Below are 18,416 nucleotides of genomic sequence, written 5' to 3'. Positions count from 1 at the left end.
CATTTCCTCTTTTCAAGTTATTATTGTCCGGAGTTTGGCTGTTTCCTGCTGTGCATTACGAGCTTATACTCTTCAAAAAGGATTGCATTGTGTGCTGTTCTACATTTGGCAGTTCCCTATTGCAAGCAGGAACTGTTTTTTGCTACGTCACTGGCGGAGGGATACTGCATTCTATCGGAGGAACAAGTATCTGGAATAAGTTGAGGCGGAGCAAGGGATCTCTGCCTCGTTCCAGAGTGTGTTCCATTGGCCGAGATTGGGCCGTGCCCCCTTAGAGGCGTCCGGATTGAATTTGCAGCCGTGAATGGCGATACCCGCCTTCTCCATAGGATTGGGTGAGTGAGATCTCCATTGTCCACGCTGGAGCGAGTAAATGAGTGATATACCAAGGAACTTGAGAGTTTCTATTTAGCACCTTGCACTTTATTTGATACCTTTTTGTTGTTAATATATTATAGACTGCCTATCACTTTCTGGGTTTCCTTACTTTACATTTATCTCTTTTGGGTATTACCGGACATACCTACACCCAGTTTTGTGATATTGGTCCAGCCTTTTAATAAGACTTGTTAGCACAGTTATGGAGGAAACACAGCAGGCCTTTTACTCACTGATGCCTGTAACTGCACGTACGACTTTGCCTACAGATTGTGAATTGATTTTCTCTGAGGATAAAGGAGTATTAGCACTGAGCACTTTGTTTGAACAAATGGAGACATTGTTACTTAAAGAATCTAAAACCCAGTGGGATATCTGGACATTAGAAAAATATTTGAGTCTGAGTATGATACCGAGGGGATTAAGGCTATACAAGTTTCCGACCTTTGACGTGGATGCACAAGATAAAGACTTTATAGATGCTTGGAACAATGTACTATCTGAATGCTCTATGAGACTTATGAAATTGCTTATACAGTATAAAAATAAGTTGTTGGATAACATTAGAGCAGATATTAATGAATTACAGATAGAATTGAATAGGAGGAGCAGTCATAATGATTTTGCCAGATTTGATAAAACTTTGAAAGAGTTGGTTGCCAAGGGGAGGTCTGGGATCATGGAGACAAAACATACCAAATACATTAGGGACAAATATGACTATTCTAACAATTCTGTGTACATATGGAATAGAAGTGCCAGGGGGAATTTTAGGGCAAATCAACCTAGGTTTGGCCGTAGGAGGAGGGGCAATAGAAATCGTAGTAGAAATCGTGGCAATAATAATAAAAAGAATGTGACCTTCTCTGGTAGTGATTCAGAGGGATCGAGTGAGGGTGAGATCATTAGTGAACAAACACGGCCAGATTTCGAAGATACTGCCCCTCCTAATATTGTACATATTCCCCAAACAGCTTACACAGGTATAATGAGCACTAATCAAGGCTATGTACAACACAACACAGTAGCAGTTAAACCCAAACAGGGTAACTACACAGAATTAGCACCTAATATGTATTTTCAAAACAGACCAGACACTCTAGCCATCAATCAGGTTTTTCCCCAAGACCTAGATGCATCAGCGGGGGGAGGGAAACAGAACAAACAGAATACACAGCCCAAAGTGCAATATACGAAGAATCAAGACAAGTATCAATTGAGGGAACCTCGTCCACAGACCAAATACAAATAATCGATTCCAAGATTGTAGGCAATGTCATTAATTTATCATCTAAACAGCTTAGTATTGCACAATATAGTGTTTTGAATAAAGGTTTAAACTTTGCACCCACTATAGATTTTGATGTATTTAGAACTATTATGGATGTTAACAAATTAACACGTAATTTAACTTTGAAGAAATATTTTCACGGATTGAGTACACTTGATCATACCGATGTGCCAGTTACCCATGTTGATACTGATACCGGGGACCCAGTTGATTTTGAATATAAATGTGACACAGTCACACTGCAACAGCTGCAAATAGAATCAATGGGGAACTCGGGTAGTCGCAACATGGGTCCCAAATTTAAGGAGAAATCTAAATTCTACCCTATTCAGAACAGGGGATCAGTCATTGAAACATTTTACAACAGGGTCGAAAGAGATCTTTTACAACTAAAGGCCAATCAGCCCCCAAGTAAATTTAACTTGTCTCTTGCTGAGAAGAGTGCTTTGGCCTCTCTTAAAGAGGACCTTAGTCTGGTGATCAAAAATTCTGATAAAGGTGGAATGGTTGTGGTCATGGACCGACAACAATACATAGATGAAGGCCACAGACAACTATGTAATGAGAATAATTACTTAGTTTTACAAAGAGATCCCACCACTCACTTTCGTTCCAAATTAGTACATCTTTTGGATGATGGATTGGAACAAGGTTTTGTAGATCAGGCAACAATGGACTATTTGTTAGTTGATTGTCCGAAAATACCGTTGTTCCACCATTTACCTAAGACACATAAATCCCTGGAAAGTGTCCAGGGACGGCCTATAGTGAGTGGTGTGGAATCCCTTCTAGGTAATCTGTCAGAGTGGTTGGACTCAATCCTTCAACCCCTCGTTGTCACTCTCCATTCTTACATTAGGGATACCAAACATATCCTTAATGTTATGGATAATGTAAGATGGACACCACAATCTATCTGGCTCACAGTGGACGCAGTGTCGCTCTATTCCAGTATTCCACACTCTAAAGGGATAGAGGCCATTGCCTTTTTTCTGGAATACAATACAGATTACTCTGATGACTTCATTAAGTACATTTTGAAGGTCACCCTTTTTCTTTTGTCACACAATTTTTTCAAATTTGAGGATGTTTTCTATCTCCAGAGATGTGGTACCGCCATGGGGGCCAAATTTGCTCCCTCCTTTGCCAATCTTTTTTTGGGCTGGTGGGAGTTCTACCACATCTTTGGAGATAGAAACCCTTACAAGAAATGTATCTCCTTTTATAGGAGATACATAGATGATCTTCTTTTCATCTGGTCGGGTAATCAGTCTGACATTCAGGGATTCATTGACTATCTTAATCATAATGATATTGGACTAAGCTTCACTTTTGAAGCGAGTCAGAGTTCTATTAACTATCTGGATATTACATTGGAGGGCAGTTCAGATGGCAGAATACTTTCCAGGATTTTCAGAAAATCCATTTCAGGGAATTCCTTACTCTTAGGAACAAGCTGTCATCCCAGACATGTTCCCTTTGCCATTGCCAAAGGAGAATATACCAGGATTAAAAGGAACTGTACCTCCAATGAGGACTTTTGCAAGGAGGCAGAAAGATTGGAGATGAGATTAAAAGAGAGAAAGTATCCCAAAAAAGTGATCAAAAGGGCAAGAGAATCTGTACAGGTAACACCTAGAGAGAGCTTACTGAAAACTAAAGATAAGCACAGTACAACCAAACAGGGAATTACTTTTGTTACAACACACAGTACCCAATATCCTCAGGTATGTGAGATTATTAGGAAACATTTTCCAATATTGAAGGCAGAGGATAAATTGGTTGATACAGTCCGACAAGGGCTCAGATGTGCCTACAGGAAGAGCCCCACATTGGGCTCTATTCTCTCGCCAACCCTGTTAAAAACTAACAAAGATGAGAGGGGATCATGGTTGGTACATACTGGGATGTATAGATGCGGTCACAGGAAGTGCAAGCCCTGTGATTATGCCAAGGTGACAAAGGAATTTGTGAGTGCAAAAACGAGGAAAAGCTACAAAATCAATTCCTGTATGAATTGTAAAACGGAATCGGTAGTCTATATGATTGAATGCACATTGTGCCAGATTCAATATGTGGGACTCACCTCCAGAGACCTGAACTCTAGAATTAGGGAACATCTTTCCTCTTTCTCTACTAAGAGATCCACGACTCCAATAGTACAACACTTTGGAGTCTACCATGATAATAACCTCAAAGGATTTACATGGTGTGCTATTGAGAAAGTTTCTAGACCTGTGAGGGGGGGAAATTTGGACCAATTGCTAGCCAGACGCGAAGCTTTTTGGATTTTTACCTTAGGCACTCGGGTGCCTGATGGTCTAAATTCAAGATATGACGTAATGAACCTGTGGGAATAGTATTATGGTATTTCGTAATACACCTACCAATGATCTCCTAGTTTATTATAATGTAAGACTCATCGGTTGGTCATGTGTGCTTAACCTGTATCAAATCACATTAAATTACTATATGGGGATGTCCTATTTGTTTGCTTGTTGTCTTTATCATATGTTATTATGATGACGATTTGCCAAGACATCTTTATAACATATAGTATTTGACAGGTTACTATTCATTTAAAATTATAATTTAAAATTAAAATTATTTGCTTATTGCATGTTTTCATTCTTATAGGATTTGTTAATAGATTTATCTATTTTTGACATATGATATCAACTATTGTGGTATTTTATACTGAGGGTATTGTTTGAATTCTGTTGCCCATCAGTGCATTAGAGAGGATAAGAGCAATGATTCAACTCTTAGAGAATGAGGATATATTAATAGAGTCTCCTATGCGCACTATTTGGGCAATAGAATTTCTAGTAATATATAATTGATCACTAACCCTTAATATTTGACATTTTGTCTGTAATGCATAACACTATGTTGGTTATTCATATAATTATCACAGTATGTATATTACGTTTGTATGGGCTCAGACAATGTATTGCAATGTGCGGTTCTTACATTAGTGGGTTAACTTTACATACTGTTAGTATTGGTTAAACTTGAAGGCGTTGTTTTTCATGTGTGCGCCAATCACATTTGTTTTAACTAGTTTTAAACAGGTGTGGAGCACAGCACAGTAGGCTATGACTACGGATTTCATCCGAAACGCGTAAGCCAGACTGTGCTGCGCCTTCTACACCATACCCTATCCTTGCTGTGTTTGCCGATTTTAATCTGAATAAATAAAGGAATTAATTTTAAGGAAACAGCCCACATTTCCTCTTTTCAAGTTATTATTGTCCGGAGTTTGGCTGTTTCCTGCTGTGCATTACGAGCTTATACTCTTCAAAAAGGATTGCATTGTGTGCTGTTCTACATTTGGCAGTTCCCTATTGCAAGCAGGAACTGTTTTTTGCTACGTCACTGGCGGAGGGATACTGCATTCTATCGGAGGAACAAGTATCTGGAATAAGTTGAGGCGGAGCAAGGGATCTCTGCCTCGTTCCAGAGTGTGTTCCATTGGCCGAGATTGGGCCGTGCCCCCTTAGAGGCGTCCGGATTGAATTTGCAGCCGTGAATGGCGATACCCGCCTTCTCCATAGGATTGGGTGAGTGAGATCTCCATTGTCCACGCTGGAGCGAGTAAATGAGTGATATACCAAGGAACTTGAGAGTTTCTATTTAGCACCTTGCACTTTATTTGATACCTTTTTGTTGTTAATATATTATAGACTGCCTATCACTTTCTGGGTTTCCTTACTTTACATTTACGCAATTAAAGGACATTCTTTGGAAGAACTCAGTGTACAACAGGTCATTGACTGTTCGTACCTGGATTCTGGATGCAATGGTGGATCCACCGTCAGTGCCTTACATTGGTTAAATCAGGTTGATTTTTTTTTTTTTTTTTTTTATAGAATTTGTGATTTTTAAAAGTTGTTCCAGTTATCATTTATTTCATATTAGCCCAATTAATAACAGTCTCATGGCTTTTTCTCCTTGTAAACAGTAGTTGAAAAGTGACATCATTTAAACTGTAGTTTTGGTTTCCATGATACAAATTTATGTACCTTTTAAAACAATCCATTCCAACGTTGTTTGGTGGAATTCTCATTTTATAATTTAACATATATTGATTTATGTCTTTGTGGATTGTAAAAAAGAGAGGAGGTATTTGATAAATGCATAATTCCTATGATTGTTACTTTTTCATTTTGATATAACCATCAGTTTTGTGTCTTGTATTTTGGATAATGCCCTCCCATTCTAAAAGTAACTAAGCATTTGTTTTAAATTCAGCCCAATTTAAACAAGTGTTTCATCCTCCTACAAATATGTGGACACAACCAGCATTTGGAATACAGTTATTTATTTACTTTTTTAAACCAGGAACATAACTAAACTAGACTCTGTTTATAGTTTTTTTTGTTTGTTTTTTAAAGGTACAAATGTTTTGGTTAATATAACTTTATGAGCGTCTTATTACTAAATGCTTGTGAATTCTGACCATGTTTCCTTTTACTAACTATGATTACTTTTAAATAAATGTCATGTTACACTTTGTTTTGTTTTAGACACAAACAAAATTACTGAGGGCATCTGAATACACCTATAAAGTGCAAACAGGATTATGTCATTATTTCCGTCCCACAGAGTTTGGTGTTTCAATTAATGGATATGAAGCATATGATTTCAGGTACACAATTCTGATGTTACAATAACTTTTTCTACACAATGGGGCATATCTATCAAGGTCTGGCGGACCTGATCCGACACTGTGGATCAGGTCCGCCAGACCTCGCTGAATATGGCGAGCAATACGCTCGGCGTATTCAGCATTGCACCAGCAGCTCACAAGAGCTGCTGGTGCAACGCCGCCCCCTGCAGACTCGCGACCAATAGGCCGCCATCAGGGGGGTGTCAATCAACCCGATCATACTCGATCGGGTTGTATTGTGACGATGTCTGTCCGCCTGCTCAGAGCAGGCGGACAGGTTATGGAGCAGCGGTCTTTGTGACCGCTGCTTCATAACTGCTGTTTCTGGGGAGCCTGCAGGCTCGCCAGAAACACGGGGCATCAAGCTCCATTCGGAGCTTGATACATTTGCCCCATTGTATGACATTCTTATAAATTAGATAGATGAAGTAGCTATATATGTTTTATCTATGTTTTATCTATGTTTTATCTATGTTGAGGCATGCCTATAAAATAGAACTTGGTTTTAAGAACTGTTTGGTTAGATATGCTCCGTCTGGAACTTTTCATTTATTGAAAGTAATATTTTATATATACTTAAATAGACATGATGCCCAAAAAAAGAGTATAAAAATGTATTACAACTTTCCAATTTAATTCTATTAACTAATTTGTTTGTTTTTTCTTTTTAAAGCCTTTGTTGAAAAGCATACCCATATAGGCTTAGCAGCAGTAATTAATTGAGTTGTATCTATTAAATTAGTTTACAAAATGTGGTAGCAATACACACAATTACCTAATAAGTATGTATAAGCATTAAACTGCTCGTCCAATAGCTAATGATTTCTGTTTTTTGTTCAGTAGTGCTGGGGGCAACATATTAGAAGGTTGGATGTGTTTTCGATAGCCCTAATATAGAGGATATTTTATACAATTTGTGTCACTAAGTTTTATGCTTTATCTATTTTAAAATTAAAGGAGCATAAAACCTAAAATCTTTATTTCCAATTTACTTATTTCATTTTCCTTTTTTCTCCTGGAATTCATTGTTAAAAAGCATGCCCGTGTATTATCAGCAGCAGCTGATGATTGATGGCTTTAAATATGACTTTTGTCATTGGCTTACCCAATGTGTTCAGCTAGCTCCCAGTAGTGCAATGCTGCTCCTTCAACAAAGAAAAACCAAGAGAATGAAGCAAATTTACCAAGAGAATGAAGCAACTTACAAGTAAATTAGAAAGTTGTTTAAAATTGTATACTCCTATCTAAATGATGGAAGAAAACATTTGGGTTTCATGTTCCTTTATTTATCATTTAACACAAATCTTAATGTTCAAAAATATCTTGGAAGTTCATGAAGGACATTTAATGTTTGCTTCCAGATGTATAAGATAACACTAAATGGTCAATTCTAAAGCATCAGTGTTTATTTTTGTGCAGTTGAAGGCAATGCATGTTTGCTCTGATAAATTATTAATTTAATTCCACACATTGTAAAGCTGGTCTGTGTCAATGGCATTGGTTAAGTTTTCTGTAACGTTGCATAATACCTTGTTGGTTGTGTAACGAAATGCTTTGAAAGCTCCTCATTTTAGAATCATTTTGAAACTTTCTGACACATTAAGGCCTGTAAAGCAATATGACTGGTATTACAGTCATTACTTGAATCAGTAAAACAAATACTTTATTACATAGTGTTATATCAATTTTAAAGCTGCTTTTAATGTTTTTCTGTGTTAATTAATAAATGCTTTCAGATATTATTATATATAAGAAACAGAACTTTGTAAACAAGTGTCTAGCTGCAGTTATCACTGGTAACAAACAGTCACAGATTTCACAATCTTTTTTGAACTTTGGTCAGTCAGATTTTTTTATTTTTTTAAATTTATTTTTTAATAAACTTTTACAATATTTAAATCACATATAGTTCCACAGTGATTTTCAACATACAAATAATACAATTGTAATACAGAAGCAAAATGTCATAGTCTCTCAATAGTAAGAATCAAAGATAAAACTAGGTATGTTGTCATAAAAATGACAGTGGTGTTAAGGCACTCCTTGATCATTAACATACAGATTAATAGATGTTATACAGTGAACAAATAGCTAAAAAAGATTATTGAGAGTTTACATATTCTCCCCAAATAAATGTGATTGAGTAATAGTCATCTATATGCGTTTGGGTTGTTTATATTGTTATTTTTCCAAAGATAAATTAAGGGAAACCTGTTTCCTCCAATCTGTAACTGTGGGTACTAGTACGCTTTTAAATAATTGAGGCACTAGTTGTTTTGCACAATCGGTCATAATATTCAATAACCTAAGCCTGTAAGAGCATGACAGCTTAACCGGTTTATTTAATAGCAAACAGATGGATATCACTATCTCTATTTCAGAAATTACAGCAAGCCAGTAAGCTTGAATTAGAGGCCATTCCCACCATTTGGGGGCCATCTTGCCTCTTGTGCTACATCTTCTACAACAGACCTCTGGTATATTGGTGTAGATCTTTGTGTGAGACCAGATACCAGCGGCACAGTAGCTTCATATTTGGTTATCCCCACTGAGGACACAGATTTACTCACGCCATTAAATATCTGCTGCCATTGTTTGCCTGGTATCTGTATTTGTAGCTCTTCCTCCCAGGATTTGGTAAAAGAAAATAACTCCCAGGAGTGATATTGTAGCAGCAATTTTTAGGACTTTTACTTTGATAATGGTGCCTTTGATCTGATGTTGAGTTTGGCACAAGGTCTCAAAAAGGAGTTAGGACTATGGTAAGATTATGTTTATGCTGGTGTTTATTAATATAGGGCCAGATTACAAGTTGAGCGCAAAATATTGCTATGTACATAAGCATATACATATATATTTACTGCGAACATGCAGTTCCTATAGACCGCAATGCAGAGGCACTTTTCAGTGCCGTTTTTCTTTTCAATTACCCCACACCCGCCAAATCAAGCCCCCAAAACCTGCATAGTGCAGTGTTTTTTTATTTTAAAAAAAAAGTATCTTTTTTTTTTTTTTTAATAAAAAGCTACACAATACTTTAATTTGGGGCCAATTGGGGCACATTTAAAAAATTAACCAGAGGTCTGGTTAATTTTTTGAGTGCTAATTGCTACCATGAGTTGGCTAAATTAGTGATAAATTAGTTCTCCAATTGTAATCTAGCCCATAATGGGTTAATTGTTGGAAGCTATACCAAGTGCCAAATATATTATGGTTAGGATGTATAAGAACATCTTGTTTTAGTTTGCTTTCCTTAAGGACCTCAGTACAGGTCAGACAGATTTTAAATATGATTATTATTATATATGTCTTCCATAACTACTATTCTGTAAATCAATGTTTCTCAACTCTAGTCCTCAAGTACTCCATGATATCTTAACTTGAGCACAGGTGAAATAATCAACTGATGGGTGAAAGCAGGTTAGTAACCATGGTTACTGATCATCTGATTATTTCACCTGTGCTCTAGTTAAGATATCATAAAAAAAAATCTGGCCTGGTAGGGGTATGTAAGGACTGGAGTCGAGAAACACTGCTGTAAACTACTCATTGTATTAATTCAATATTCTATGGTTTTGTTAAACAGTGTATTGTATTTAAGCATTTAATAGTTTTTTTATTTTTATTTAAGTTGTTGCGAAGAAGAAATGATGAACATGTTAATAAACCATGGTCCTTTAGCTGTGATAGTTGATGCAGTCAGCTGGCAGGATTACCTTGGAGGAATAATACAACATCACTGTTCCAGTGGAGAAGCTAATCATGCAGTTCTTGTTACTGGTTTTGATAGAACAGGTGGGAAAAATTTCACAAAGAATAATTAAAATAACTCATTGAGAAACCAGACTGGGATGTCTGTACATCACTGTTTACAAGTCTTTTCTCTTCTAATCAAAATGTATTTTCCTCATAAATGGAAAGAGTCCACAGCTGCATTCATTACTTTTGAGAAATAAGAACCTGGCCACCAGGAGGAGGCAAAGACACCCCAGCCAAAGGCTTAAATACTCCTCCCACTCCCCTCATCCCCCAGTCATTCTTTGCCTTTCGTCCCAGGAGGTTGGCAGAGAAGTGTCAGAAGTTGTTTTTTGTCTCTTATGGAGGGTAGTATTCTTCGACATGGGACGGGAGTTTTAAGTAATCCTGTCAGTCTCTCAGTGAGGGCTTGGATGAAAGTTAGAGTCCAGAGATGCAGGGAGAGTCTTTCTGCGAAACCATCCCGACTCATTTTAACAACTCCACAAGCAATCGGCGTTCACAAACTTGGCTTTGCCTTTCTGCTTTTGTTCCCCCACGGAGGTTGTAGCACGTTTTCGCTTTCACATACTTTTGACGATTGCTCGTCTACAAAGTTCAGATGTTTATTTGCAATTGTGCTTGTGCCCTATTGTCCCGGGTCTCCTGGCCATGGGAGGGCATGTGCAGTTCCCTGAGGGTGTAACTGCTCCTGAGTGTTGTGCCTTTTGTTACAGGCTGGCTCGCCTTCGTGTTCTACTCAGACACGTTTTTGAGTTGTTAGGGGACCCTATCCTTAATGGCTACGGGACTCCTCAGTCTGCTACTTCGAATGGCTCGCCTCATTAGACATGAGGGGGATGACGTAATCTCCTTTCAGTCTTGTTATCAAGATCCTTCCCATTTTTGTTGGAAGAACAGGGTTTCCGTTAGGCTGGTACTGTGGGTATTTCTGTTTTTTTAGGCGTTAACCTTCAGGTTGCCTCTCATTTAATTTTATCCGGTTTAACTTTTATGTTTCCTTCGGGAACTTACTCTGGGATCAATACTCGCTGTTTACTTCTGCAGAAGTTTGTTCAGGACACGTTCGTCCCATGTTTGTCTGTTTTTTCTTCCTCTCTATTTGAAGGCAGATTTAGGCAGCTTGACAGTTATGACACTGGTTGAAGGCTGGTCCTGCTTGGGTTCAGATCTTCTGTCTCACAGCATATTCAGACACGTGGCACCTGTTCTACCTGGCTGTTCAGGTTGAGGCGCTGAGTGCTCACAATATTATTTGTGTTTCCTGTTATGTTATTTTATTTTACAGGTTTCAGCTATGCTTTCTTGAGCGGACTTGAAGGTTCTTGCGACTCACGGGAATGTTTCAGTCCTTAATATCCGTCTATATGGGTGTAGATCTGGATTTTTCCCTGTGGGTCTGTTTTCTATATCAGATGGGGTATTTAAGTTTCTGGAATGTTGTTTATTATAAACATTTGTGGGGCTCGGGCCTTCTGTCCTGGTTCTTCCAGTTGTTTAGTGTTTTACTCTGCATTTTCACGTGTGGATCCCGCTGTGAGTTGTTACCGGACCTTTATGATCCTAGGGCTGGTTCGGAGTGCTCCAGTTTCCAGGGTACATGGGGCTTAGCCTTTGTTCTGGCTGTTCTGTTTTATAACTTGGCCAGTTTTCCTGAGAGCCGGGGCTCTTTGGGACTCATCTTGTGCTGGACAATACAGTTCCCATGGGACAGCCAACTGATCAAAACTCATGTGGTCTTTGCTGCCTAGCAAGCGGACGGTTTGCAGTTGTTCAGCTGTAGCTATTGCACCTTGCATGTGTGTTCGCAAGTTGTTTTTTTGAAGGGTTCTTTCCGTGTTCGTCAGTGGCGTGGCCTTGAGTTCTCTCGGTTTGGCCTCCGGCTTCCTGTCTTATGGCAGGTGCTTATCGATGCTTTCTTTTCAGGAGGTTAGTTGTCCTCCTTTAGGAGTTATGGTTCCTATTTTAGGGGCCTCTCCTGTGTACGGGAGGTTGAAACCAATGTTTTAACTGGTTCAGAGAATGGTCTGCTCTTTGAGTTGTTCCTTTCCATCTGGGGAGATGCTGTCTCCGTGTTGAGACTTTAGTTGGGTTGTTTTGCTAGATCTCATTGGGTCTAATACCTGTTCAACTGTCTCTAATGAGAAATTTTTGGATTGGCATCCGAGCTCTGTGGGAATGGCTGTGTCCATTCTTCCACCCTCTTGCTGGTCTTGGGGTCTCTTTTGTTCCCCTGCTTTCAGATCTGCTGTCGCTTGGGCTGGTCCAGCTAGGTGTAGGATCTGAGATCTGTTGCTCATCCTCAGGTCTTGGGGATGCCAGTGGGTCTTTTTGTTGAGGTTCTGTGCTTCTCCCCTTTTTGAGATCTGTGAGTAGGTTGGGCGGGTTGGATTGCCTGGAGTGTGCCCTCTGTCTTGGAGGTTTGGCAATCTGATATTTTGTTCGGCCGCTTTTTCCGTATGGATAGTATTTTCTTCCGTGTCTTCCTATGGATGGCAGCGTGTTACTGGGCTCAGATGTTTACCTTTCTGGGTTTGCTACACGTAATGTTTCTGTTCGCTCAGTTTTTTTAGTTCTGACGGTTTGAGGACTTTGTCTTCAGCTGTCTTTTTTGGTGCTGTTGCACAATGTTTGGGAGATGTTTTCTTCTTCTTGCCGTTGCCCGATTTTGCACCTTGTGGTTCTGCTTGGTCTGGGTCTCATCTCACATTGTTCTCTGGACCCATTTGGGTCTCTGTGGGCTTGGCTTACTTTTAAAGGGGTTTTTCCTTTACAGGATCTTGCTGTACCATTTGGGTATCCCTGTCAGGGTGCCAGGAATCAGACTGAGACGAGAAGTGCAAACATAATCACACCTTTATTAATAGCAAAAAATAATAAGAAGTCCACAAGTCAGATAACAAGCCAGGAGTCAAAACCAGAGCTGGTAGTCAGACGAGCCGAGTCAGGAGCCAAAGCAAATAGTCAGATGAGCCGGAGTCAGGAACAAGGAAAAAAGCAGAGTCAGGAACAAGCCAGGGATCAGGAAACAGGAAGGACATCAGGCAGCCAGGTAATACACAGGAACTCTCACAAACAGGTCTGAGACAATGCAAAGGCAAAGCATACTGAACAGAGGCCCTTTAAATAATAATTGATGACATCACAATTCTGAGACTGCATCCTGTCTCACACGGATGATGCACACCAGTCTGGCCATAAAAGGAAGTGCAGGAAATGAGCAGCATCCCCCACAAAGCACCAAGTCAGCAAGAGAGGTGAGTAAAATGTCTGCCAGCAGCACACGGCAAACAAAACAGGGAAAAACCCTGACAGTACCCTCCCCTCAACAACCCCTCCCCCGCGGGAGGACAAAAGGCTTATTGGGGAAATGGGCATGGAAGGCACAGAGGAGGGCAGGAGCATGAACATCAGAGGAGGGAACCCAAGAATGCTCCTCTGGACCATAGCCCCTTCAGTGAACCAAATACTGTACATGGCCCCTGGACATACAAGAGTCAATAATGCTGCTGACCTCATACTCCTCATGGTTGTCAACAAAGATAGGATGGGGATGAGGCAACACAGTGGTAAACTGATTACAAACCAATGGCTTCAAGAGGGAGACATGAAAAACATTGAAGATGCGCATAGCAGGAGGAAGGTCAAGAGCGTAGGCCACAGGCTTAACCCGTCGGAGTATTCGAAAAGGACCAACATAACGTGGAGCCAATTTATTGGAAGGCACATGAAGGTTCAAGTTGCGGGAGGACAGCCAAACTCTCTCACCAACCTGGTAGGAAGGTGCGGGCAGACACCTACGATCAGCCTGGAACTTTTGACGCTGCATAGAACGATGAAGGCAATCCTGAATCTGCACCCACGTGGAACGGAGTTGCCAGAGATGCTCCTCCAAAGTCAGAATACCCTGAGACATGAATGAATCGGGCAACAAGAATGGTTGAAACCCATAATTCGCCATGAACGGGGATAACTTGGAGGAAGCATTAATAGCACTATTACGAGCAAACTCTGCCCAAGGTAACAGTTCAGACCAATTATTGTGGTGATCTGAGACATAGCAATGAAGGAACTGTTCCAGAGCTTGATTAGACTGTTCCGCAGCCCCATTGGATTGAGGGTGATATGCTGAGGAGAAGGAAAGCTGGATCCCCATTTGACCACAAAAGGAATGCCAAAATCTGGAGACAAACTGGCTACCCCGGTCCGACACTATATCCTTGGGTAACCCATGTAAACGGAAGACCTCCCAGGCAAAAATTGAAGCAAGCTCCTGAGCGGTAGGCAGCTTCATTAAGGGAATGCAATGTGACATTTTAGAAAAAAAACGGTCAACCACCATAAGGATAACAGTATTGCCATTGGAAACAGGGAGCTTGACAATGAAGTCCATGGAAAGATGTGTCCAAGGACGCTCACCATTAGCAATAGGTTTAAGAAGACCCACAGGAAGACGTCGAGGAGTCTTATTCTGTGCACAAACTGAGCAGGAGGCAACATATGCAGCAACATCAGAACGAAGACCTGGCCACCAGAATTGTCGAGTGACAGACCAAATTATTTGGTTCATGTCTGGGTGACCTGCGACTTTAGGATAGTGGTAGGTGTCCAAAAGTTTAGTTAGAAGATTCTCAGGAACAAAACACCACTAGGTTTCTCAGGAGGCACATTGGTTTGTGCAGCCAGGATCTCCTCCCCCAAGGGAGAAGTCAAATTAGTATGTATGGTAGCCAAAATATGGTCAGGAGGTATAACAGGAGTAGGTACAGACTCCTCCTTGGACAGAGGAGAAAATTGTCGAGAAACGGCATCAGCCGTAACATTCTTACTACCAGGCAGGTAGGAAACCACATAATTAAACCGAGACAAAAATAGCGCCCATCTGGCCTGTCGGGGCGACAAACGTTTTGCTTCAGATAGATAAGTTAAATTCTTGTGGTCAGTAAGAATGAGCACTGGCATGCTAGTACCCTCGAGAAGATGCCTCCATTCCTTGAGTGCCAAAATTATGGCCAGTAATTCACTGCCGCCAATTTCATAATTGCACTCCGCTGGAGACAATTTCTTAGAGAAGAAACCACAAGGATGCAAGGAACCGTCAGGCATAGGACGTTGAGACAAGAGGGTACCTACTTCAGTCTCAGATGCATCGACCTCAAGAACGAAAGGCAGGACAGGGTTAGGATGAGCCAGAACTGGAGCGGCAGCAAAGGCAGTCTTAAGACTATCAAAGGCATTAATGGCAGTAGGTGACCAATGGAGTGGATCATTCTCTTTACGGGTCATGTCTGTGATAGGTTTGACCAAGGAAGAAAAGTATTTAATAAACTTTCTATAGTAATTGGCGAACCCCAAAAAAAGTTGAATAGACCGAAGACCAACTGGGCGAGGCCACTGCAGAACTGCAGATAACTTGTCAGGATCCATGGAGAACCCTGCAAAGGAGATAACATAACCTAGGAAGGTTACTTGAGTTTGATGGAACTCACATTTCTCAAGTTTACAAAAAAGGCCGTTCTCACGTAGTCTCTGAAGAACCCATGTAACATCAGAACGATGAGCCTCAAGTGTGGGTGAGTGTATGAGGATGTCGTCTAAGTACACAAACAACACACTGTTGCAAAATATTTCATAGGACAACATTAATAAATTCCTGAAAAACAGCAGGAGCATTACATAGGCCAAAGGGCATTACAAGATACTCATAATGCCCGCTCCTGGGGTTAAATGTTGTTTTCCATTCGTGGCCCTCCTTAATCCTAATGAGATTGTACGCTCCTCTCAAATCAAGTTTAGTAAAGACCGTAGCTCCCTTGAGGTGGTCAAAGATTTCCCTAATAAGCGGAATAGGGTAAGCATTCTTAATGTTAAGACGATTAAGACCCCTATAATCTATGCATGGTCTTAACTCGCCACCCTTTTTCTTCACAAAGAAGAAGCCAGCCCCTGCAGGAGAGCAGGATTTGAGGATGATCAGAATTTGAGTATGATCCCCCGTGACATAGCATCGGCAACATACTCCTCCATAGCACAATTCTCTGCAACAGACAGAGGGTACACCCGGCCCCGAGGAGGAATGGCTCCGGGTTGCAGGTCTATGGCACAATCGTAAGACCGGTGAGAAGGCAACGTACCGGCACGCACCTTGTCAAAAATGTCTAGGAACTCTCGGTACTCCTCTGGCAATTGAGATACCGAAGAAGTGCACAAGACTTTAACTGGTTTCCGAAGACAAGTGGAAATACATTGCAGGGACCATGACAAAATTTCGGACCTGCACCAGTCGAGACTGGGATTGTGCTTTTGGAGCCAGGGATAACCCAGAACAACTGGAAAATGCGGAGAGTTTATCACCTGGAACTGGAGGGTTTCAAAATGGAGAGTCCCAACAGCCATGGACAACGGAGCAGTTTCGTGAGTAACGAGTGCGGGCTGAAGGGGCCTGCCATCAATGGCCTCAATAGCAAGCGGAACGGACCGAAGCAAAACAGGAATGGAGTGCTTTGATACAAAACCACTGTCAATGAAATAGCCCGCAGCACCAGAGTCAACAAGAGCCTGAGTGACTATGGAGGAGTCCATCCAGGAAAGGACAACCGTGACCAAAGGTTTCTCCTTAAGCAGTTCTGGGGACGAGGATAAACCACCCAAGGTCTGCCCCAGACAGGACCTTAGGTGTGAGCGTTTCCCGGCCGTGAAGGACAAGACTTCAAAAGGTGGCCCTGTAACCCACAATAGAGGCAGAGCCCCTCCCTCCTCCTAAAGGCACCTCTCCACCGCGGAGAGACGCGTGAATCCCAACTGTATCGGCTCAGCAGTACCTGGTGACTCAGGACCAGGAGGCATGGGAGGAAAGGGAGGCATGGGTGGGAATGAACACCTAGGAGACAACGGAACAGTAGGCTTCCGCAAGCGCTCCTTGAAAGAGGGCCTCTCTCTGAGTCTGATGTCAATTAGGATCAAAAAAGACACCAATGCCTCGAGATCCTCTGGTAAATCTCTGGCAGCAACTTCATCTTTAATCGCATCAGAGAGCCCATGAAAGAAGGCAGCAGCAAGGGCTTCATTGTTCCAAACTACCTCTGCGGCAAATGTACGGAACTCAATAGCATACTGAGCAACAGATCTTGTACCTTGCTGAATGGACATGAGTCGTTTAGCAGCAGAGGAGGATGGAGCCGGAACATCAAATACCCTTCGAAAGGAGGCCATAAATTCAGGGTAATTTGAAATCACAGGTTTATTAGTCTCCCACAAGGGATTAGCCCAGGCAAGAGCTGTGTCAGAGAGTAACGAGATGAGAAATCCCACCTTAGCTCTGTCAGAGGGAAACGCCTGAGGTAACATCTCAAAGTAAATGCCCACCTGGTTCAAAAACCCTCTGCACTGAATAGGATCGCCTCCATATCGCTGAGGTAGAGGTGCAGAACCGGACATGCTCCTGGTAGGCATAGGTGCAGTAGCGGAAACAGGTGCAGCCATAACTTGCGGGACACTTTGGTCCAAATGTGCAGTGTGAGTCAGCAAGGTTTGCAGGGCTATTGAAAATTGATCCAAGCGGTGATCCTGTACATCCATCCTGGAAATGATGGCAGGTAAAGGTGGATTATTGGCACCATCAGGATTCATGGCCTTTGCGTAATGTCAGGGTGCTAGGAATCAGACTGAAACGAGAAGTGCAAAAATAATCACACCTTTATTAATAGCAAAAAATAATAAAAAGTCCACAAGTAGAATAACAAGCCAGGAGTCAAAACCAGAGCTGTCAGACGAGCCGAGTCAGGAGCCAAAGCGAATAGTCAGATGAGCCGGAATCAGGAACAAGGAAAACAGCAAGGACGTCAGGCAGCCAGGTAATACACAGGAACTCTCACAAACAGGTCTGAGACAACGCAAAGACAAATCATACTGAACAGAGGCCCTTTAAATAATAAGTGATGACATAACAATTCTGAGACTGCATCCTGTCTCACATGGATGATGCACGCCAGTCTGGCCATAAAAGGAAGTGCAGGAAATGAGCAGCATCCCCCACTATACACCAAGTCAGCAAGAGAGGTGAGTAAAATGGCTGCCAGCAGCACATGGAAAACAAAACAGGGAAAAACCCTGACAATCCCTGTGGTTCCTCCTTGTCCTCTCCCTTTTGGGGACTTTGGCTGTTACTATTGGTGCTAGTAAGGGTTGTGGGGAGACCGACTGCTGGGCGACGGTCTCTCCTGGAGGAGTGATGGCTCAGTGAGTCTGCTTTTGCGGTCTCTAGTTAGGCCTTTGGACTATATGCAGGTCAGTGTCCTTGGGGCCTTTTCCTTTCTAGTT

At 41.4% G+C, this 18,416-nt stretch overlaps 1 protein-coding gene across 1 annotated transcript in view; it reads left to right on the top strand.

Annotated features, from left to right (window-relative positions):
• CTSO (cathepsin O) overlaps window positions 1-18,416 on the top strand; it is a 149,629-nt gene that overhangs the window by 105,294 nt on the left and 25,919 nt on the right. Inside the window, exons 5-7 of the mRNA XM_053703770.1 lie at window positions 5,396-5,512; window positions 6,199-6,320; window positions 9,973-10,136. Coding sequence (XP_053559745.1) covers window positions 5,396-5,512; window positions 6,199-6,320; window positions 9,973-10,136 — 403 coding nt within the window. The remainder of the gene's footprint in view (window positions 1-5,395; window positions 5,513-6,198; window positions 6,321-9,972; window positions 10,137-18,416) is intronic.

Source organism: Bombina bombina, chromosome 2 (assembly GCF_027579735.1).
Source record: "Bombina bombina isolate aBomBom1 chromosome 2, aBomBom1.pri, whole genome shotgun sequence".
NCBI lineage: Eukaryota > Metazoa > Chordata > Amphibia > Anura > Bombinatoridae > Bombina > Bombina bombina.
The sequence above is the reverse complement of the archived record's forward strand: the minus strand, read 5'-3'. Positions and strand labels throughout refer to the sequence as shown.